This window comes from Callionymus lyra, chromosome 2, assembly GCF_982586985.1.
Source record: "Callionymus lyra chromosome 2, fCalLyr1.hap1.1, whole genome shotgun sequence".
NCBI classification, from domain to species: Eukaryota; Metazoa; Chordata; class Actinopteri; order Syngnathiformes; family Callionymidae; genus Callionymus; species Callionymus lyra.
Window position 1 is genome coordinate 23,061,198 of NC_141819.1, and position 23,919 is coordinate 23,085,116.

Here is a 23,919-nt window from a genome sequence, read left to right on the forward strand (position 1 = left end):
TATCGTCAATATATTTAAAAAATATATATATATACATATATATAAAACATGATTATATGGTTGCAGTTGTATAAAGTAAACTAATCTTTATTTACAAATATATACAAGTTTAATAAATAAGTAGAGACACAGATTCCAGCAGCGTTAAGATTTTGGCTCTTGGCAGGTCCAACTCTTTCTGTCGGCTTGGTAAATGAATTCCTCCCTGGAAGAAAAAAAAAGCCACTTAGACAATGAAACTGAGCTGATCATGAGATGTTTTTTAAGCTTGTTTTTCTTTCGTTGATACAACAACTTTTATCTTCAACTTATTTTGCATGCTTTACTCACTCTCTCCACTGCAGCGAGCTGTTCTCCCGGCACAGTAGTCCGTCATCACACGGGCAGATTTGGTTGATACTGAACGCCAGCCCTCCGTCGGGAACAAAGCAGCTCTCGCCCCTCAGAAGTCGTCTCTTGCACACCTGCTCCCCGTGGTGTCGAGCACAACACATGGATGCGCCACAATCTCTGTCAAACTTGCACCTGGCACCTGGAGAGAGACAGAATCGTTGTCGTCTGCTCTTGCTTCGGTTCAACCGTATCTCTTGGAGTCAAAGATTCTTACCCTCTTCTCCGGTGGGAATGCTGCGATGGCATTTTCCAAACATGCAACTGAGTCCACGGACGCACTGAGCGTCCCTCCGACAGTACTGACCCTCCCCTCGCAGAGGAACGCACAGACCAAAATGACGATCACAAGAGAAGCCTCGGCCACAGGCTCTGTCGTGGTCGCAAACAACCTAGACGTGAAGAAAAAAGTCTCTCTTTATCCAGGTTATCAATTATTCATTAATATAATAAGTTAGTCAACTCTGCTGTAATAGCAAACACACAGACAAACAACATGTGAAGTAACTGTTCGCTTTATCCGTTTAGTAAATAAACCGATCGTCTGATTGAGTAAATAATAAATTGGTTGAAACTTACCGTAGCCACTCTGGCTGCATGAGAACTTTCTCTCCGTGCAATTCCTCCTTCTTTGGGGGGACTGTGGGGCATGTTGAGCATCCAGGCCCAAATATGAGCTTCAGCCCAGGAGAAGCAGAGACACAGTTGGACCAACCTCAGACTCCAAAACATCTTGACGTAAGGTTGAAAAAAAAGACTATAGTGCTTAGAAGCGACGTGAGCAAATGTAGCCGGGATGAGAGCAGTGACAGTGCTCCACTTTAAGCTTGACTTTTATAGGTCACGGTGGCTCATCTGCACCCCCCCCTCCCCCTCCCACTGGGTTGTTTGTCCAAGCAACAGGGTAGGAGGGAACAATTAGTGGTTAATAGATTAGGTAAATTGCTAGGGTCACCCCCCATGGCCAGAAAACTAGCGGCTAAATGACCAATCATCGGGCAGGACCACGAGGAAAGAGGGGAGTTGCGGGCCGGCAGGGAAGGTCAGACGTGATGGACTGACAACAATTGTAAACAATAGAATCCAGATGAGCGCCACCTCTGACTGTTTATCTCCACCAGACAAACAAAAGCGGTCACGTTCCACTGCTCACTGAGTGACAGCTATAAAAGCCGAGCCCCCCCGACGCTGTCCAAACACCCGTCCCCCTCTCCTGACCTCCAGCGGCCCCTACCCTATCCCACTTCTGACCCCATGCTGGGAGCAATTTGCAGAAGTGCACCCTGCAGACGACCCCCTGATCTCATTAAATATAATTAACATGAATGATCAGTTTTCAGGTGGAGAAGAACTTTTCTCACTTTTTAAATGTTTTTTTTTAAATGATGTAGCAGAGCTTTCTTTCCCGCCTGATGTCAAGTACACAAAAGAAATGTCAGAAATACATCTGACATTATTATGACAATATAATGAATAATATGGACAACAACATTATAAAGAACTACAATATAAATAACAATATCAATGAAGATAAACTAAAAATTAAATAGTCTGTGAAAAAGGAAACTTTCATTAAGATGCTGAAATAATAAGATGTTTATTTTTTACTAAAATGTTAAACTTTTGTATGATTCAGTGTCAAATTGTGTGCAACATGGCTGAAAAAACATGATGAAAAAATCATGAGGATGTCTTCCATTGAAATACTGCGACATGTGGGCACATGGAGCCTCCATTTGGCCACCATAAGCCCGATATATTTTAGGAATCTGTGGTAAATTACGCAGTCACGACAGCTGCAAACAGCATCGTGTGCAGCTGTGAGACCGCAATAATCATATTTGTTTAGTCTTGTTCACAGAAAAGTCAAAAATACATGGCTTCACTTTGGCAAGAACCTGACACTCTTCCTGCCTCCAACGTTCCATCACATATACACCAACGCATTTGTTATGCCTGTGTGAACCAAGGTCTGTCCAGAAATATCTTGCATCATGATTTCATATGTTAAGGTTTAAGCTCTGAAGCAATGAAGGGGTTTATTTGAAGTGTTCTGAAGAGACAGTAACCTGATACAATCTCGTTCCTTCTTCGCCTATTTCCAACTGTTTAACCTCATCACTATAGTTTCACCTGAATTCCTGCGTCCTGGCTCTCTGGTCCTCTGATGCTACTAAAGAAAATCTAGACACGCAGACCATGGTTACTTGCAAAGGGTTGTTGGTACAACTTTAACAATATTATTTTACAATACATACATGTTATTTATTAGTTTTACAATTAATGTCAATTTCTATACGTTTGAAATCACATTTAATTTAATAAATTAAATACACTAGACACCCAAACAAACATGTACATACATTATTCTCTTTTTTTTTGTTAAAAAGACAATAATAATATGAATATATGATTTGGTTTAGTCCCCTGCACGAGGCTAATGACTGACCCAGTTAAATAAGGGGAGATTTGAAGGTTATTATTATGTACTGTTTCCTCATATTTACAAATGTACTCAGTTCCTCTTATTGAAATAAAACAGTTCTCAACTTTCAAACACACCAACTTGACAATCTTAATTAAGTTGTTTTTTTCTCCATCAACACCTCTTAACCAACTTATTTTACTATTCTTTAATTGATTAGTGTCTAGTCATCTTTTAATTTTAGGTTACATATTCAACAAAACAAAAGTGCTAATATTCCATTTCGAAGGGCAGTACTTGATAAAACAAGTCATTTAAAAGTGGTCAGAATAATGATCCGTCTTTTGTGAAGTACTAACATGCTCTGCATGTACAAATCCAAGCTACGATTATCTGACGACACCATCACTAGTCACGGACCAACTAATCCCGCCCTGGACTAAGATGGTGGAGATAATTGACGAGACATTTAAATATATCCCAGCGTCAGACAGAGCAGATCGCCGGCGAAGATATCGTCAAATCTGGAGCTATCACAGCTCCCGGTGCTTAAATTCTTATCAGAACATTCTCAAACTTAAGACTAATGACATAATTGGTGATCAATTAACGAACACAATAGCAGTGTCTGTATCAATTATGCAAATAAATAACATCGAGATTGTGTAGAAATGTTACATTTTGCCAAAACTTTCTCAAGGGATGGAATCGACTCAGTTTGGGAATGTTGAATAGGAAGAATACTTATCTTAAGAGCTCTGAAAATGAAGTAAGCATGACACTATCATTTGTGATCAAATTATACATGTCTCAAACTAATGGGGTTTCATTTGTTTTACTGCGACTGTTACCCCTCTCCAATCTCTTTTCACGTCCCTTAAGTACATTGTTCCCCATTTGTACTTACAGCTAGAGATCCCCGCTTCTATTTACCCCAAACCAATAACAGATAAGTGTCTCCAAACAGTCCTTAACGTGGTCTCCCAGTGTTAATGACTCAGCTAATGACGTTCGTAATGATTGTGCTCACGTCACAATCAACATAGCCGCGGGTCTGGCAATTAGGGGCTAACAAATAGTCAGGGCAGGGTGATCTTTGTCCATTGTAACGGACCTCGGCCCCCCACCGGGGAGCTCTGAATGGTGGCGTGCACGAGGAGTCTGCTTTCCCAGCCCCAAAACAACCTGGTCAATGTGTTAACGTCTGGGTGTTGAGTTTTATGAGGCATTTTTGATATGACACGCGAGACATCTGCTTTTTTAACTCACCCGAAATGACTTCCAGGGGGTGTAATTAGATCCAATCAGTGATGTATTAATTCGGTCGTAAGTCTATTTATGAGACCGAGAGCCTTTTTTATACATCTAAAACTACAAAACAATGTAGGTTGATGTAACTTTGTTTTTATTTCTGATGTAACTCTTCATCTCCACGCCACTTTTATTTATCTATTCCACGTTAAACCTTTTCACCATGTTTTCTGGTATATTTTATCATTACAAATGCCACTAAAAACTTTTTTTTCTTACTTTTATATAGATTATAAAGAACCCAGTATTGTAAATATGAGGAAATCTATTCCAATTTTTTTTGCTATTCAAGTGGGTGCCACAGGGGTCTTTTATCTTGTACAGCAGGAATGTCCAACACCTTTTCTCGGATGCTAATGTGCATCTTTATGCTGATGATACAATTATTTATGCTTTGGTTCTTGAACAGGCTGTTAATTCCCTGCAAAAGCCTTTGCTGCTGTACAGCATTTACTTATTAATCTAAAAAAATAGATATTGACAGAATAAAGCAAATGTTTTCAATTATAAAAAAAAGTACCTAAAACTCTCCCACTAATGTCCACTCTTGAAGGAAGTGTCATACAAGTAGTGCACGTATATACAGTAAATACCTAATTGATGACTCCCTAGCTTTTTTTTAAACATTTTATTGTTATACTTGAAAGTAGATTAAAACTTAAGTTTTTTTTTCTGTTTGTGTAAAGAAGTGACAGAAACTGTATACACATCACTGTTCTCACAGATGGGATGAACTTCCCTGTCCACTAGGAGGCAGTGTCATTGGTACACGTTTATTTAAAAGGCTCTTCTTTGATTACTGGCCGCTAACATCTGTACAATATTTACACAAACAAGCACAAACACATCCAACCATCAGCTGTTTCTCACTCTTCCCTTTGCCAACACGTTTTCCCCCACAACTGGTGGAAAAACGTTGTTTTTTCAGACATAAAGTTGACTAGTTTTTATCCTTAAATACCTTTACTTGATGGACTTCTCTTATCTGTTATGCTGTCATTTTAATGTACTGTAAATGTATTACTGTTCAGAGGACTGAATCGAAGTAAGGTTTTGAATATTTTTCCTGGTTAAATTAAATGTTAATTAAATAATACTTATACTATCTTTGCTGTTATTTATTAGTTTGGGTCATTGTGCAACCTGTAGAAAAGTCATTCAGTGTTGCTAGCCCTGTTGCCATTAATTAAATAGTGTTGTTACTTTAAAAAATGACCAGTAAAAAAGTAACCTATGGTTTTTGTTATGTATTAGTGAATATAACAATCACTCATAATTTCTGTGTGTGCTGTGACTGTGTGTTGTTCCTAAAAATTAATAAAAGCACCAATTGAAATTGTAAATGCATGTCTTAAAAGGTTATTACAAAGAAGGCTTTGTTCATGACACTTTCTTGGCAACATAAAATAAAATCGTACTCACGAACAAGCAACACTTAGATATTGGTACACTTTGTCTTCATAAAATTACTTTTTCAATGAGGTGTTAGAAATGCCCCACAGCCAAGTGTTGGGGGAGGACATTCCTCTTTCTCGAACACTGAGCAAGTTCCTTTTAAAATTAACTACGAGTATGAAGATTTTGAAAAAGAAAAATCAGAAGTTTGATATTGGATGTATTCTAGCGACTTAGGTATCCCAGAGGCCCTAGCACCAACTAACTTAACAACTGAAATCTCCAGTAACAATTAAACTATTTGTCCAGCCGCAGGAATCTGATTATTTTGGCCATCAAAAGACAGCACAGCTGCTCTGCCCTCTGCTAAAACCATGTTTTTAAAGTCTAAATTACAGAGGACACATCATTGACACTAGCCAAGAGGAACACTTTTCCATGATTTACACTCTACAGTTCTTCTTGTATTTAAGTGTATCCTCTTGATATCAGTTGCAAACAGTTACTTTTGAAACATTGACATTTCTAAAATCTATAATATGGGACGTAAATAACTGTCATCGTTACATTTTTTAATACATGAGAAAATAACATGAAATCTGGTGTGTGACACTGACACATGTTGGTCTGGTTACAACAGTCTATGTCTCGACCCGTGCTATTGTATCGGTACTTATCTCTATACTGCACCTAAGAAGTGACAAAGCCACAAAAAAAAAGTTTTTTCGTTGAGCACATCATGAGATTGTTAATAGAGAACAAATCGAGGCCTGAGAAAACCGTGTCTTTAGTAAAACATGGTAGCTTTGGCTCCTTTGACTGTGTGAACATTATCATGGAATCTTCAAATTGTAGACAAAATATGATCAGGGAAAATGACAAAATGTGTTGATCAACTGTCTATTTAGTACCGTTTATGGCAGGACTGGTGCCATCACAAAAGGGGTCCCCAACCTTTTTTACATGTTTAATGAAGTCCATCTAATCTAATTTAATATATGCATTATCTTCACTGAGATAAAAACAGCAAACATTAAAATAGCATTAGTCAAAAAAAAGGTTAGAGGCAGGAAAAATACATATCACCATAATAGCTCCGCTGTGCACTAATTTCTCTGCAACAACAATTGTTCCAAAAATATTTTTTGTTTTATTCATTTTGGTTGTTTACAGGTTCATTTTTTGAGTAAACTTAAATCAAGTGTCTTGACATATCAATAGTCACAGACTAATGCTACTTTCTAGAAAATCTGATCTATTATTGCAAGTAATAATGAATCGCAACAGATATTAGATGAAATTGTTTTGTCTTTCTGTGCTTGGTAACAAATGTCTCACAGACCGTTAATGGCCCCCCGACGGGTGGTTGTGAACCACTGTGTTATGGTACCATGTTACTGGAGCCAAACCCTAGTCTTGTGATAGTTCATGTGTCATCTATGGCTTCGATTTTCCACGTGTTATAATATCAACCAAGTTTTATGGGATTGTTTTCTAATTTTTGAAAGTCTATTTGGTGTAACAGATGTGTTTATATGCTGATTCATTTCAATGTTTTAATACTCTGTTGTGTGTCCAACAAAAACCAGAGGAGACTGTGATCCACTGTTAATGTGAAACAGGCAGAAGCTGCTGTGTGCCAAGTCAAAATGTTCACCAGAGTAAGAAAAAAAGGTTCCAGCTGAAGGTTCACTCCCCACCATGCCAGTCAATCATTCTTATTAAAGGCCTGAAGTACAACATAATAGAGTTTTATGTTATCCTATTTTTGTTCATCATCATTATGTGCTGTGTGTTGTGATTATCAAGTTATCATGCTCACTTTAATGTGCTCGGTTATTTGGTATAATCATTTGCTACTTTTAAAATCTCAACCAGATTTTCACATAACGAAATATAAACTTCACTTTTGCATCAGTTAGCTCTTTTCTTTACTACTTCTTAACCAAAGTGAGCGAGAATATTGAAACATCGACTGAGTAAAACGGTTATTTAACAATAACAAAACATTCTGGGAACTAATACACAGTTATAATAGTCTCTATGCAATCCTCTCTGCACAATCGAAACAGCAAAGTTATAACAATATCTTTATCAAAAAGATCACTGTCTGTGTGCGGGTATACACAGCTGCTTTCAAATGTTGCAGACATTTTGCTGGAATAAGCAGGAAATTGGATATGATGATATAGTGAGATAATCTTTAGGCATTTGGCTTTAACTCCTCAAAACACAAGAAAGAAGAGAGGGCAGTTATCCTGTTTCCACTTTCCTTGACTGAGTCTTCACTCAAACTTTGTTTGACCCCCTCAAACATCTGTCTGGAACAGCCAGGTTAGGCAAACGTGGGCAACATTTGGTCCTAATAGTGCACTTGAACGCAGCAACGTTCAGTGTAGATACAGATGGAAACAGTTCACCCATGATTCCTCTCTGTACACCAAATATACTACGACATGTTTACAGTAATTGAGCAGTTTAGGATTATTTTCTAACTCATTGTAGCGCAGTGTTATTTTGGCATATTTATCCTATGTGCATAGTGTTTAAAGCTAGGCTTAATAGATGAATCTTTCATGGATGATTTGTGACAATTAAGTGATTTAATGTGTATGATTATAGATAAAGAACAGATGAATGTTAACTGATGTGAGCTTAGATTGGAATTCAGAATCAGTATCGGAAACATTTATTTCTAGTGTTGTAAACACAACACATGAATAATTTTGGTGGCAGTACAGAATATAGAAATTGAGGCATGAACTCAAACTTCACTCTTTTCTTTCTTCTTTTTGTAAGTGAGTAAGTAAGTAATATTTGTAGAGCGCTTTTCAAGACCAGGGTCACAAAGTGCTTAAACAATTAAAACAATACCCAATCAAATATAAGCTTAAAATGTAATCAGAGACAAACACAGGAGTCTCAGAGAATCAACTAAAAGCCTGCATAAATAAAAGTGTCTTAAGATGTTTCTTGAAGGAGTCAGTAGATCCATCAAACACAGAGCGAGAGGAAGATCAGTCCAAAGCTTAGGAGCAACAGCCTGGAAGGATTTCTCTCCTCTGGTCCTGAAGTGTGTTCAGGAACCATCAGTAGATTCTGATCCACAGACCTCAGAGCCCGAGCTGGGGTGTAAGTCTGGATCAGATCACTGATGTAAGGAGGAGTCTGACCATGAATAAATCTGAAAGTAAGAACCAGAATTTTAAAGTTGATCCTGAAGGAAACTGGCAGCCAGTGAAGAGATTTAAGGATCAGAGAAATGTGAGTTCTTCTACTAGAGCAGGTCAGAATTCTCCCTGCAGAGTTCTGAATTAACTGCAGGCGAGACAGCTCCTCCTTCTTAAGACATGAAATTAAACTGTTACAATTGTCTAAATGAGAAGACAAACTCATGGATTATAAACTCCAGATCATGCTGTGACAAATGTTCCACAAAGTGTAGAGATTTTTCTCAAATAGTTTCTTGTCAGTTTTCTGCAGTGTTGTACTAGAGACATGTCAAATACACCACCCGGATTTCTCAGAATCAGTTTGACAGACTGGCCTGAGTCACCCAAGTATTAACTCAACCCTGGAAAATTATCATCAGGAGCACTAACCAAAGTTTCAGTTTTGTCCACATTAAGATGCAAAGTGTTTTTACTCAGCCATTATTTGGCTCTGGGGCTCAGTTGGATCAAAAGAGCAGTAGAGCTGGATGTCATTAGCAAAAATGTGGTAAGAAACATCAGGAAATCTCTGAATGATTTTACCGAGGGGAATCAAGTACAGCAAAAACAATAAAGGACCCAGAACAAAACCTTGAGGGACTCCACACAACAGATGCGCTGATTCGGACCTCATTTGATTGGCAGATACACTAAAACTGCGCCCAGAAAGGTATGAGGAGAACCATTGTAACACAGACCCAGAAAGTCCCACTTCACCCCTGAGTCTTCTCAGCAGGATCTGGTGATCAACTGTGTCAAAGGTTGAGGACAGATCCAAGAGAACCAGAACAGTGTATTTAACCGAATCCGCCGACATCATGATGTCACTGGACACTTTCAATAAGGCTGTCTCCATAGAGTGAGGTTTACGGAAGCCAGACTGAATCTGCTCATGATCCAGGAACAAAGACAGCTGCTCGGACACACTTTCTCTCAGATCTTGGACAATAATGGAAGCTTAGAAATAGGCCTGAAATTACTGAGGTCAGTCGGGTCTAAGCCTGGCTTTTTGAGCAAAAGCTCCACAATGGCATGTTTAAATGCATTGGGGAAAAAACCTTAGGAAAGGAAGAGGTTTACCATTTTGGTAACCCAGGGCCCATTTATATCAAACACTTTGATAAAGAGCCTACAGGGAAGGACCTCAGAAGAGCAAGAGGAGGGTTTCATCTTGCTCCCCAGTGCCGAAATATCACCCGGAAATAGAGCACTGAAGGAAGACCACGAGGTGGAGACAGGTTTAGTGACAGCAGGGGTTCCACACAAAGGGGGAGAGATTTTCTCTCTGATCAATTTAATTTTGTCAATGAAAAATCTCAACAAAACATTGATGTTAGCTTCACAGAAGACAGGCGTGATTAGAGAAGCAGGAGACACGAGAGAATTGTTCGTTTCAAAACAACTCTTTTTTCTTATTTGCTGCTACCAGTTTCCAAATGTAATCAGATCTGACAGTTTCCACCATCTCATTGTAGGAAGAAATCAGTTTGATTTAACAGGTGCAACTTGATCCAGTATTTCAACACAATGATTACTGAAACAGTGAATCAAATTGTCCACGTTTAGGCAATAATTGAAGAAAAGAGGGTCAAAATTAGCAGGAAAAACTGTCTGCAGTATTAGGTGAGATGACACGCCTCTGAGACCTAACCTTTAAGGGCTTAAGTTTAGGGATGAAGTCCAGGTTAAACAAGACAAGAGAATTTTCACTCAGATAAACATCATGTACAGATATATTGGAAATGTCCATGCCAAGAATAAAAACTAAGTGTAAAATGCTGCCTTTTTGATGAGTGTAATAATTTCAATTAATTTACATTTCACATTTCAGAACTAACTGATACTTAATCTAACCAATACTTATAGGACAACAGATCGGTCAACTGAGATAGTTTTTAGTCTTAACCTTGTGACCTCCACTGATAAAGTTACGAGAATATTTGCATTGAAGTGATAGTCGACTAAGGATTGGGATTATTTTCTGTAGTAATCTGTCAGTTTTTACAGTTATAGACAAAATGTATTTTACGTAGCGACCGGTGTTCAGTTGACACACTTTAAAACATTCAAATAACTCCATGGTGCTCACTTGTAACGTCCATTTTGTATTGAAGCCTCAACAAAAGGAATTGCTCCAAAAAGAATTTAACAAGTCTATTTTTTCAGCTTGTTTTTAGAAGACATTGCTATGTGTTTGAAAGACTTCAGGGATCAACTGAGAGACGGAAATCTTCTGCTGCAAACAAACTTAAAAATTAGACTTGTTTAAGAGGGAACTTTCTGGGCGAGCAGTATTGAGGTATTTGAATGTTTTTAAATGTGTTTTATTGGGCGAAGATGAATACATCAGTCGCTACATTAAAAAGGAACATATATTTCTCCCTCTAACTCCAAACAGGAATGGTTTATTCTGTAAATAATCCCAACCCTTAGTCAGGGTTTTTTAAGGAATTTGATAGAAAAGTCAGGATATGTTGATAAAAGTAAAAGGGAATATCAAAGCACCATCCTTTCTGTTGAGTGAGACTTCTGCTGAACTCACCCCTACTGTGTGCTGTGCGAGCGAGTCTCAAAAAGCTACTTCTATTTGCTGTCCCATTTAGCTCATTTGAAATAAAATGATACTAAACAACTTGAAAAAAGGTATCACATTCTATAGATTAAATAAAGTAGATCAATAATATTGCATACAATAATAGTAAGTAAGTAAGTAAGTAAGTCATTTTTATTTACATAGTGCTTTTCCAGACCAGGGTCACAAAGCGCTTTAACAATCAAAACAATATTCAATAAAGTATAATAAATAAATATATACTTTAAAGGTCAAGATAAAACTGAGAACACAACAGGAGTTCCAGAAAATCAAGGAAAAGCCTGAACAAAAAAAACACTTTTTCTAGTTGTACATGATTGACTTTGCTTTGCAACCGAAAAAGTCGTACATTTTCATTTGTATACATGACAACAATATCTGAGTAATTCGATTTTCAAGTTTAAAAAAAGTTTCACATTTCCCAGACACCCTTTTCACTTCACATTTGTTTTCTGCTGTCAGTTTCCAATCAGATGGATTATGGCCACATGAGAAGTCAGAGAGAACTTCTATAAAACATTCTCTGGGTTTCGTGCAGAGATGGGAGAATTCCAAAAAACAACATTGTTAAACAGAAAACCTTGAAGGGGGGGACGGTGTTTTCTGAACATTAGGTCAGGGGAAACCTCTTTCTGGAAATGACAACCGTTTAACACGTTTGTTTTGGTTCAGTCTGCTTGCACATGGGGGAGACAAGCTCCTCCCAACTCCAACCCCTTTTTGCTCTTTGGAAGGAAAGAACATGTGGGCATGCATAAATATTTTCTTCTGGAGAAAGAATTAACAACTGTAAAACAGAAATGAGATAGTGAGAGAGACAGGGGAAGTGAGCTTGATCGAAGATAATAGATGACAAATACATTGATCCAGATGTCAATGCAGGAGAGAAATTGTTAACAAGAAAAGAAAAGCTTTAAACCTTGGCGAAGGTGAGGAAAAATCAGCGTGTTGGAGAGGAAAAGCGACGACGGAAGGTGGGGGAGTGGAGGAGTTAAGCACCCTGTTCTTCTAGTGGAGCAGGAGGGAGAAGGAGAGAAGAGTGATAAAGAGTTTGGGAAGGAGGGAGAAGAGTCAGCTGGACATGGGGATTTGTGCTGTTCTCCTCATCTGTCTCTCCCAGGTGGCACTGGGTAGAGTCTGGGCTCAAGAGCACGAAGGTAAGCCTGCTTTAAATCCCAAAAATGCTTCAGTTGAGTATTTCTTTCCTGGAAGTACTTGGTGATTTTTTACATTTGACACATTTAAGTGATGGACAGTGGAGGGCTGATGTTTTTGGCTGCACGACTCTATTACTTCTATTTTGGCTGGAGTTGTTGCATATGTACAACTGTGAAGCCAGCAGTTCCCTGGACACTCTTGTGTGTCAGTAACAGGAAGCTCATGAAAGTCACTGCATGTCTGTCTGGATTTTGTTAGGCACTAAAACCTTCATAGTTCAAAGTGAAACAATGAGTGTGTTTGATTTGGCTTAATTGAAAGGAGTTGACTCTGTCAGGGATAGAACGACCTGTTTAGAAATGTAACATCTGATGAACAGTTTATTCATCATTTGTTCTTTTAGTCCATAAAGGGACACATGAAAAAATAAAAAGAAGAGAGAAGCATCAAAAGCAACAGATGTGACCCCAATAAACCTGAAGCTCGTGGCTTCACTGTCAATAATCCTCCCTGTTAGAAATGTTTTATTAATGCATTTAAACAACCCGTCGTGTGTGTATGTAGGCATGTATTTATTTTTACCCTCCTTCGAGATGCATTATTTTTAGCTAGCCCTGGATCTACCACTGATGCTCCTCCTCTGACAATCAGAACAGTGATGCTCCAGATTCTTGGCCTCTCCTGTGGTCCCAGTTCCTCTGATCGGGCTCCTCATTTTGCCGAGGGCGACCTGACACATGCTAGATACTGCTTAAACAACTTCCTTTTTTCTTATTTAATAACTTGAGTATGTGTACAAGCAGGTATTTACTGGCTCTAATCTTCCTAAATAGTTTGCTCAGACCATTACGTTGTAGGTGACACTAAAAACATTAACTGACATAAAGGAAGGAAAGTCCTCTGGTATTCCTTTTGTGTTATTCAATCAATTATTTACTTTACAGCATATCAGCTGTTTAATTTTTAATCTTTGAATAACCTTGAAAAAACGAGTTAATTAAAGCAACATTTAGTCAAGAGAATGTATCTGTGACATACTCACATCACAAGTTTGAAGGTTTGTTGTGTAATTGCTCCAACATTAACCACTTCTCAAAGGTTCTGGTGCTGATTTTAAAATCAAGCTAGCAACCAATGACTCAGAGTTCTGGAGAGGAATGAAGGGAGGTGTAGAGGACCGTGAATGCAAATGTGGAATTGGTGACAACCACAAGAGGGGAGTTCTGTGACAGAAGAGAGACCTGCCATGACGAATGGTTTAAAAAAACAAGAAAATAAACAGAAGAGTTAGAGTTTGATGTTGTTCGTGTTGTTGTTTGTGAAATAGGAGATCAAAGAAGTGACAGTGAAGGTAAAGGTGTACATCAGTTGTGCTGCTAGGTTGGGACGCAGCTTCATCCTGACAGAACTATTAAAATGTTCTGACCAAAACACAAAACAATCATTAAAGGGAAGCATCTGATACTAATGAAATTCTATAAGAGACACAAACATTCCTTCTTGGAGAAAGTAAATGGGGGGCTTTCCATAAAAAGGGTTGGTGATGTCGATTTAAGAACTGTATAGTAAGACAACAAACAGATTCAAAGGACAAAATAAGTTATTTTAATTCTCTACTAATTAGAAATAGAACAAAAAGATGAATGTAATTGATCATGTATTGATCATGACAATGATCGATTTAACTCATCAACGTTGTTCACCGTCACAGTCAGGTTATGTAATGTCTATCCATTTTTGGATGAAGGAACATTTTTATAAGAATGCAAGACTTATGTTCCCATCAACAATATTTTTCTTAAATCGGTTCCAGATTCTTTTTTCGAGTTTGATATTTGGCAAAGATATTGACCACAAGCACTCAGCGCCATCTGGAAAGAGGAATTGTACGTCACATGCAATAAAAGTGAAAACCACTTTTAAATCATTAACAAATCTTAAAAGCTGCAAAGTCAGAGATAAAGCTTTGCTCATTATTAGTGGTCATATTTTACAATGCCAAATTAAACATTCTAATTGCCTAATTATTGAAATTATATTGATACTCTACAATGACTCCTGATACTAGTCTATACATGTCCAACTCTGGGTAAAATCAATCCTGCCAAGTCACTTCATGTAGTTTGGTTCAAAATCAAAGTAGATAAATGTTCATATTGATACGGTGACATATAAAGACATCAGTGTTTAAGGAAAAGAGATTGTGAATGTTTACAATTAACCAGAGACTTCCAATAAAAGTAGAAGTGATGTTGAGTAAAAGGAATTTTATGACAAACACAGAGCTAATGAAGATAAATTGATCAATTATCATGATCAACTCATACTTTCTTTTACAGACAGTTTGGTAAATACACATTTTGTTCAACCTGATGCCTTAGACTGCGAAAGCAATTTGAGCACTTATTACAGCTAGTGTCACTGCAACATGTATTTTTTCATCGTCATTGTTACTATTATCTATTAGAATTGGATGGTTAAAAACATATCATTATAGATCTGTACCGATTAATCTGTTGCGACTCTTGGCCCTATAAAACCTCTTTAAACCAAGTATAACCTTTCTCCTTGGCTTAGTCTGAACCTGTCGAAGAGCTTAAACAGAAGTGGATAGCTTTAGTTCTTGGATGTCATTCTGCAGACCAGACGGACTGAAATGTGTAACTTAAGCTCTTTTTGGGAAAGATTCAAGTCTACATTTGAGAACCAAAAAAAATGAAAAGTATTTTCAAAATGTGAAAGTGGTGCTATTTTGAGCACTGTGGCCATCATTTTAAACAATTCATGATTTGGAAGATATTATCTATGAATAATATAATTATGAGATAACCCTGGCAGGTTGGTCACTGAAAGATATTTTTCTAAACTAAACGTGCACAAGTGCATCCCCAAGAGGGCCCAAGTAGACTTGATGAATGAATACCTTAATTGAACTTTGTTAATCTGCTGTCAGGTAAAAGGAATCAATGGCTACTAGACTCAGCTCATGATCAGAAACAAGGGTGTGAACGTATCAATAAAATGTAAAGTTTATCATTCAGTGAACTAAGAAAGACACACCACCCACTTCACCACCCTCCTCCCATTAAAACAACATATTATTTATTTTTCATTTTTTCAAAATTCAAATTGCCTGCAATTTTCCTTTAGAGGGGATTTTCCACATCATTTTTGAAAATAGAAGAAGAAATATCGCTGTCTGAATGTTTTGTTTTCCATCAACCAGTTAGAATATTTTGACTCATCAGCAAATATAAGACATTCTTCTATTATTGTGTTAGTAGGGCTGTTTAACAGTACTTATGTATGCCTTCATAGTCTTTTATTAGGACACGAAAACATTCTGCAGATGTTGCATTTAAGTATGCTATAAATCTATTCAGCTGTAATTTATCACAATGACTGAAGGCGATTTCTGAAATCAGATCAGGGGCTTTCCTCACATTGATCCAGTTCACTTCGCGTCCTCCATTTCAGAGTCACCAGACCAAACATATGTCTTGCAGACCTGGTTGTAAATACAAAAGCCTTTTTTTATTTTACAGTGGACATTCTCTTGGACTCGCTTGCAGACAGTTGGTCATGGTAATAAGACACACCGGGAAAGGAAATACTTCAGCAGATCAGGGATAAAGATCAAATCTCATCAAAAGGAAGCAGGAGTTGAGAAAACACCTGACTAAAAGCTCGACCTGCTACATCCCCAGCTGTTCGCTGAAGGTGAGCTGGAAGCTAATCTGACCCACTTAGGTGCTCCATGCTCTAAAAACTGAGGAATAACTTCTTCTGAGATGAAATACAACAGGATTCCTTATTAGAACCATTACCCTGTTATAATCTCAATACATTTTCCAACATTTCTAATTTTTTCAGTAAATTATCTTTAAGATTAAAACAATGATCTTCAATTTGTTCGCATATTCCCAACAGCATAAAGATTTGTGTAAAAGTCCATCATGTTACTCAGGAACTCCACTATATAGCTTAAAAGAGAAACAAAGAAGCAGTTAGTGAGTTGTTAGGGAAGATAAAGAACTTTTCCCATCTGGTTCAACACCATGAACCAATTTGTTGCAACTGTGGTGCAAAGACAATTCAACCCCTCCCACACTGCTCCGTTTCTTAACATCGCTGTACACACTACGACCAGACGGCACTGAAAAAGAAGAGCTGACCACAGATAAACCATTAACACTTACACTTGCGAACAAATTAAAGAAGGCATTAACCTGACAGAGTTCATAAACTTAAACTTAAGCTATTGTGTAATTGAGTTAAGTGCTGAATCAAATCTGCTAAGTCTCAAGATAGACATTAAAAGTAAGATGGGGGCAACAGTTCTCTCCTCCTCTGCATTGAATGTGTGAAACAGGTTATGCTTGACTGGAAATACATCAGAGTTGTGGCCTTTGGTGGTTACATAAAGCGGACGCCGGATAAATTACCTACGTTGTGACGATCTCAAAGAAAATCTGACAAGCACGACTTGAGCGTGGGTGTGGGTTTGGGAGGAAAACTGTGGAGGTTGTGAGTAAGACACTGGAGGCACAACATAATCTGCAAATCTGGCTAACATACAACAAGTGATGGCTGACAGCACAACAAGAATATTAATTCATGTTACCATACGTTACCATGGATACACTTTTTTCATCTTCAGCCATGGCTATATGTAGGATATAGGTTTTTAAATCAATCTTGTAAGGTGAGTTTTTTGGAGCGTGTTAAAAGCATTATAAAATACGAACTTTGATGTGGTAGACATAACTTTCTCTTGGTTTTCTCTTGGCTTTTATTTATTTTGAGGTTTTCAGACACACTTTAGCAAAAAATTGCAGTCGTTTCGTTTCAGGTGGACAGAAATTATAAATATGTTTATAACTGTGATAAAGGGTTTTAAAGATACATATTAGACAGGCCCTGGTGCGTCAACCAGGCTCACTTGTGTAGCAAAGTCATAAATTCAACAGTGCATGTGTTGTTTTGGTCCATTTATCTGCCTGTTTGTTAAGATTTCATCCATGTTTTATTTTTATTTTGTGGCCTCTATTAAAGCGCTGGATTATAAAAATGAATACAAACCACATGTAGCCACAATTATTTACAAGGTTCTAATAAAACAACAATGTGGTATCATGCTTTCAAATCCCTTTATACTATTTATAATAAAAAAGTTATTCTTGTTTATGATTTTGCTAAAGCTCCCAAAGGGAACTGTTGATTTGTGTTCTTTCTGTCACTGCAGCTGGCAGGACTCTGCTGCAGAGAAGCGAGTACCCGACTCACAGAACCAGAAGGGACCAGCCAACGGAAGGAGGGGTCGATATCAGCCCATTGCCAGACAACATGACACGCATCGTGGTGAGACGTCAACTCGTAATTGTCATAAAGGCATAAGAGGTTTGCTGTGTGGTGAACCAGTAAATCTTGTTTAAGTCAAACTACTCAAGACATAGAATGTATTGCAACCGTAAAAAAGCAACCAGTGATACTAATTCTCGAATTAGAAAGACGTGAATATGGCCCGAACAAAGAGATTCTTGTTTATTGGAGAGTAAAGTTATGGAGCTTTTTGTCCTAAATCTTGAAAAACTAGCAAAATGAAGTCAGTCAAAGAGTTACGTCAGCCTGTTAGAGATCAAACTCTGTAGCAAAAGTATCTTAAATAATGACTTGTCCTTTTGCCTTCATTATTCCATTGTCTCCTATCTGACCCCAATGTGGATTAGCTTAGCTCAGGCACCACTTAAAGCAGCACTACTAAATATTTTTTACTTTGAAACAAAAATATGTTGTCGTTCCAAAATATTGTAGTTGCACTGTTTCGACACTGGAGGAGCAAGATACTTTCATTTCCAATCTTACATATTGCTGCTTTTAAAGAGCAGGACCAATCCAGTCAAGGTTTTAAAAACGTATTTCTTTTAAAATACTAGATTTTTTGTAAACTAAATCTGACTTTAAATAAACTTAAATGTAAAAGAAATGGACAAATATTTGTTGATATTTGTAAATAAATGTTGTAATCTGAGTATACTGCACACAAGAAGAAAACAGTTTAGCAGGAAATGTAACTGTATCTGATACTGAGAGTCACTGGATTTAGCGGATAAAGATGTGGCATTTTCCATTCATTATCTCTTAGACGTGCTGGCGTTCTGGCAATGTGTCTTTATTTGGTGTGCCATCGTTGTTCATTGAAGCATCAGTAAAATACAACCCAAATAGATTGTCTTTTTTTTTTTCTTCTCCTGACATTGTAAATTGAAAACAGACTGCGTCTGTGTCAAGCCAACTTACAGTGTTTGTCTGAGCCGGCAGGGCCTCAGTGTTTGAGCCGTGTGTGCTGGTGAATGACTCACTTGGACGAGCTCTCAAGTGCTGAACTCCCCCTGCCTCTTTTGGTCGGACGTCTGATCCCAATTTGCAAGATGCTTCATCTCTTTTCTCTGTGGCTTCTTTCAATAAATCTGAAGATGAAATGTTGATGATTGGTCACAGGGTCTCGCGGAGAATTCCCCAAGTTCCCCCTGTAGAAAACAGGCAGTGAAGATGAGACAGTAAATGGGTCAGTCGCAGTATATGGAGCAGCGGCAGAAATGGCACCGCATTTAATTTAACTGCTCTACTTTCCGAGCCCACACTCAACCCCAGAACTACGATTCTATCACCTTCAGCTGTGCTATACATTAATAATGTCATCAAGAAGGGGGCGCCACTTGGCACATGGGCCAATAGACGTAGGTTTTGGGTAAACAGCACCATCAGCTGGATGGTTAATGTACTAGCATAACATGGTTCACTCACACAGACACAAGGGACAGAGTGTTCCCAGACAATATCCATCACACATTTGGAACAATCATTCCTGAGCTTATGCTAACCAGACATCAATGCTGGTGTTGTCTGATGTGCAATAAATACTGACTTAGTCCAACCATCTCAGGTGGACGCCCACAAGTACTACACCTGGCAGAGTTTTGGTCCATCTGACAAAAGAACCGAAGAGCTGTGGGTGGACATGAACGGGCTACACAAGAGCCAAGTCAGAGTCCATGGAATACTATCCAATACACATCGACAAGCAGCGGTGAGAGACGCGAGAAACACAACTTGTATGTGAAGGTAACACCGTGTCACGTCTGTAACGGTTCTTTTCAACAGAGGGTGGCCCTTTCTTTTGATTTTCCCTTTTATGGACACTACCTGAGGCAGATCATCATCGCGACTGGAGGTGAGTGCTCTTCTCAAACAGAGAAGATCACACAGGAAACCCTACCCCAGTACCCCAAAAATCTCTACCAAGTATTTCTGCAAAACATGCCTTAATCTAGATTGCAACACCACCTATAATCAATCACCTTTTCCCTTAATATGTTGAGAACGTTTTTTTTCCTAACGGTAAAAGATGTTTCTCAAATTTGCCCAGGCTTCATCTTCATGGGGGAGATCACTCACCGAATGCTGACAGCTACACAGTACATTGCACCTCTCATGGCTAACTTCGACCCCAGCTTCTCTATAAACTCAACAGTGAGCTACTCAGACAATGGTGAGTGGTATAACTTTCACTAACATGGGCGTCTGGACTTCTGACTGGTTCTGTGTCCCCTTCTGTGTAGGGAACTTATTTGTAGTCCAGTGGGACAACGTACGGCTAAAAGACCGTGAGGACGAAGGCTCGTTCGTCTTCCAGGCTGCACTTCATAAAAATGGAACTATTTCTTTTAACTACAGAGAAGTAAGTTGACCTGGATTATAAACACCATGTTTAGACTAGAGCTAATGAAATGGAATGATTGTGCCTAGATCCCTGTACCTGTGGTGAAAATAAACTCCACTGAACATCCTGTGAAAGTTGGACTCTCTGACGCTTTCATGGCTTTTCTCCCGTCTGGACAGACTTCTGGTATGTATCCTGACATGACTTGAATTTACGTATACACGTATGAGCAACTCGTATTCATTTATTCCACGTTCAAGTTTGTTATATAACGAGTTGTTCTTAACCATCTTGTCAAGAATTTGGAGAATATGACAATATTGCTCTGGAGAATTGGAGAGGGCTGTTGTACAAGTATGGCTTATTAGGATATATGCGGCGGATTTAAAATGACGTTTTAAAAAAAACAAAGGTCGAAAAGGAGGTGGCTCGGAATTATTAGGAAAAGATGACTAATTACATCACTACCTCAAAATGTCCCAAGATCCCTGAATCATGGCTTAAATACATCGGAAAGGAGGGGGGGGGGGCTTGTAAAACCTTTGACGGAACTTGTGTCCTGTAACACATTAAGGGATTGTTGAAAATGTATGAACGAATTAAGTAACAAGTCTGAGGAAATGTTGGAGGCAACCAAGGAAACAACTAGAAGACTCTTCTGGAGCTGTTTCACTTTGGCTTCTTTAACACGGCATCAATTGGACAGTTCATGGACTTTCTCTATAATGTTTTTTACTATAATATTGACTTAATGTTTACCCCACAAATAAGATGGTTTTGCATTGTGAGCTTGCATTAATCCTGTTTGATTTAAGATGCAAAACGACGGACAATCTATGAATATCACCGCGTTGAGATTGACACCACAAGGATTGTCAACAGATCTGCTTTTGAGTTTACACCACTCCCCAGTAAGTGTGTCGAATTTAATCTTTTTTTTAAGTATTACTATTAAAAAAACAGTTGTACTATACAAATCAGTTTAATCAAATTGAATCTAAATATTGCTTAATGGATTCCTACAGCTTGTCTTCAACACACCTCATGTGAACTCTGCCTCACTTCCAATGCAACATCTGGATGTGGCTGGTGTAACACTCTTCAAAGGTATGTTGATGCTTGTGTAACATACAGACAATAATGTTCATTCGTGATTATATTCTCATTGGTTTGCAGATGCTCGGATGGTATTGATCGACATCGCCAAGAGTGGCTTGACTACAACTGTCCTGAAGAGGTGAGGAGATGTTTGTTTTCAACGTTTTCTCAGTGCTTCAGTTTGGCAATGGACGTGTGACAATAAATAATAATAATAATAATAAGTGTTGTATTTAGGCTAAGAGCACTTGTGAGGACTTTAACCCAATCCTACCAGAGACGTCTACAACACTTATCAACCATTCCATACCTGCTCCAACTCAATCTGCAGCGGAGTTCAAGGACCAGCCTGCCACCAGTGGTGAGTCTCCAGACCTAGCAGATACTAGAAAAACCTCATGGTTAACAATAGTTCATGAATAATTTAAAGTAAAAACGCATTTATGGGAACAGACGTATTGATTGATCAGGGGTCATACAACCCAAATTAAAGCCAATGCTCAAGTAATTTTTATTTGTATAGCGCTTTTCCAGACCAAGGTCAAAAAGCGCTTAAACAATCAAAACAATATTCAATAAAGTATATACTTTAAAGGTCAAGATAAAACTAATAAGTAAGTAAGTAAGTAAGTAAGTAATATATATTTATATAGCGCTTTTCGAGACCAGGGTCACAAAGCGCTTTAACAATCAAAACAATACTCAAAACAGTACATACTTCAAAGATCAAGACAACACCGAGAACAACACATGAGTTCGAGAAATTCAAGGAAAAGCCTGAACAAATAGAAACGTCTTAAGATGTTTCTTAAAGGAGTCAGTAGACTCCATCAAGCGCAAAGAGAGAGGAAGATTGTTCCAAAGCTTAGGAGCAACAGCCTGAAAAGATTTCTCTCCTCTGGTCCTGAGCCGTGTGCGTGGAACCATAAGTAGATTCTGATCCACAGACCTCAGAGCCCGAGCTGGGGTGTAAGGCTGGATCAGATCAGTGATGTAAGGAGGAGCCTGACCATGAATAGCTCTGAAAGTAAGAACCAGAATTTTAAAGTTGATCCTGAAAGAAACTGGAAGCCAGTGAAGAGTTTTAAGGACCGGAGAAATGTGAGTTCTTCTACTAGAGCGGGTCAGAATTCTCGCTGCAGAGTTCTGAATCAACTGCAGGCGAGACAGCTCCTTCTTGTTAAGACATGAAAACAAACTGTTACAATAGTCCAGACGAGAAGAAACAAACGCATGGATTACAAGCTCCAGATCATGTTGTGACAGCATTTTCCTAAGTTTAGAGATTTTTCTCAGTTGAAGGAAACAGTTTCTGGTCAGTTTTCTACAGTGTTGAACAAGAGACATGTCTTTATCAAATACAACACCACAACAGGAGTTCCAGAAAATCAAGGAATAGCCTGAACAAATAAAAACATCTTAAGATGTTTCTTGAAGGAGTCCTGGTGTTAATTTTGCAATGTTGCAACTCACCAGGAACAAGATTTTTTCTTTGGAAGTTTAATAAAACCCAGCATCAATTGTACAAAGAAGGCTCTGGCAACCTCCGGATTTTACTCGTTAAAATAATGGATCGTCACCATTAAACCTGACATTACTTATCTGCACATCATGCTCTTTTCAGAATGAACATGATAATAGCTCTCTAGCGACACGTTGTGGTCAAAGCATGGGATGACATTTTATTGCAAAATGAAGTATGGTTGTATTTGTATATTTCTGCCCCACAGAGAAATATTTTGGTTGTTTTTTTCCACGTGTGTGCAGATTTACAGACGGATTCTCCGGCCCTTATAAGTATAACAGAGAACACAGCCATCATCGCAGGTGTGGTGGGAGCCTTGGCTCTTCTCGTAGCTTTGACCTTACTGGCCGTCTACTACATCAACACACACCCCACCACTGCTCCACCTTTCTACCTCATGCAGGTGAGGAAATACGAAGTGCTCAACGTCGTTTAAATGACACTCAAGTCTGTCTTACTCGCGCAGCGACGCTCCAACAACTACTGGCCCTCCATGAAGTTCCACAACCAGGAGTGTCACTCCAGCTACACCGAGGTGGAGCTGGGTCACGAGAAGGAAGTGTTCATCGAAGCCGAGCAGTGCTGTTGAGACACAGAAAGAATGTCAATATATGGACTGAAAAACCAACCACTTGGATTAAGTATGGACTACGGAGTTTTCATTTAAGAATTTAGAGCCGGGAGGTTTACACTTTATAACTCTGGCTGTTTCTGTTACACGTACCGTTACTAAACATGGGATTTGCCACTTTGCCCAAAAGACTATATAGGTTGTGAGATACATGTTTAACTGTAAAAAGAAAAAACCTTTCCTTGAAAAAGCCGTCAAACTGCAAATGTATGTACAAGTTAAAATGTGTGTTGTTTTTTGTTTTTATCATCAGTGTGAAGAATACATATAGAAAATACATGGATCAATAAGAAGTGTACTGAGGAAAGATAATTACAATTGTCTTTACAATTGCTTTTCCATTAAACGTCTTGGAACAAACTCGTTGAGAGACATTTCTCAAAATATAAATAAATAAATAATTCAGTAGGAACATTGGTCTTTGACTAAGCCTTAACAAAAGACATGTTAGCAAGAAA

General features: G+C 38.3%; 2 protein-coding genes across 2 annotated transcripts; one reads left to right on the forward strand and one right to left on the reverse strand.

Moving 5' to 3' along the window:
• Positions 1–321: 321 nt before the first annotated feature.
• LOC148086000 (dickkopf-related protein 3-like) lies at positions 322–1,126 on the reverse strand. Its single transcript, XM_087782827.1, has 3 exons — positions 970–1,126; positions 608–782; positions 322–532 (listed from the first exon to the last, which is right to left on the reverse strand). The coding sequence occupies exons 1-3, from the start codon at positions 1,120–1,122 to the stop codon at positions 327–329; spliced, it is 534 nt and encodes a 177-aa protein (XP_087638953.1). The 5' UTR covers positions 1,123–1,126; the 3' UTR covers positions 322–326.
• An 11,032-nt stretch (positions 1,127–12,158) lies between these two features.
• On the forward strand, positions 12,159–23,819 carry LOC148086001 (plexin domain-containing protein 1-like). Its single transcript, XM_087782826.1, has 13 exons — positions 12,159–12,483; positions 17,730–17,845; positions 19,431–19,574; positions 19,649–19,718; positions 19,914–20,036; positions 20,107–20,225; positions 20,294–20,393; positions 21,023–21,118; positions 21,233–21,314; positions 21,384–21,444; positions 21,543–21,666; positions 23,073–23,233; positions 23,297–23,819. The coding sequence occupies exons 1-13, from the start codon at positions 12,408–12,410 to the stop codon at positions 23,417–23,419; spliced, it is 1,395 nt and encodes a 464-aa protein (XP_087638952.1). The 5' UTR covers positions 12,159–12,407; the 3' UTR covers positions 23,420–23,819.
• Positions 23,820–23,919: the final 100 nt, after the last annotated feature.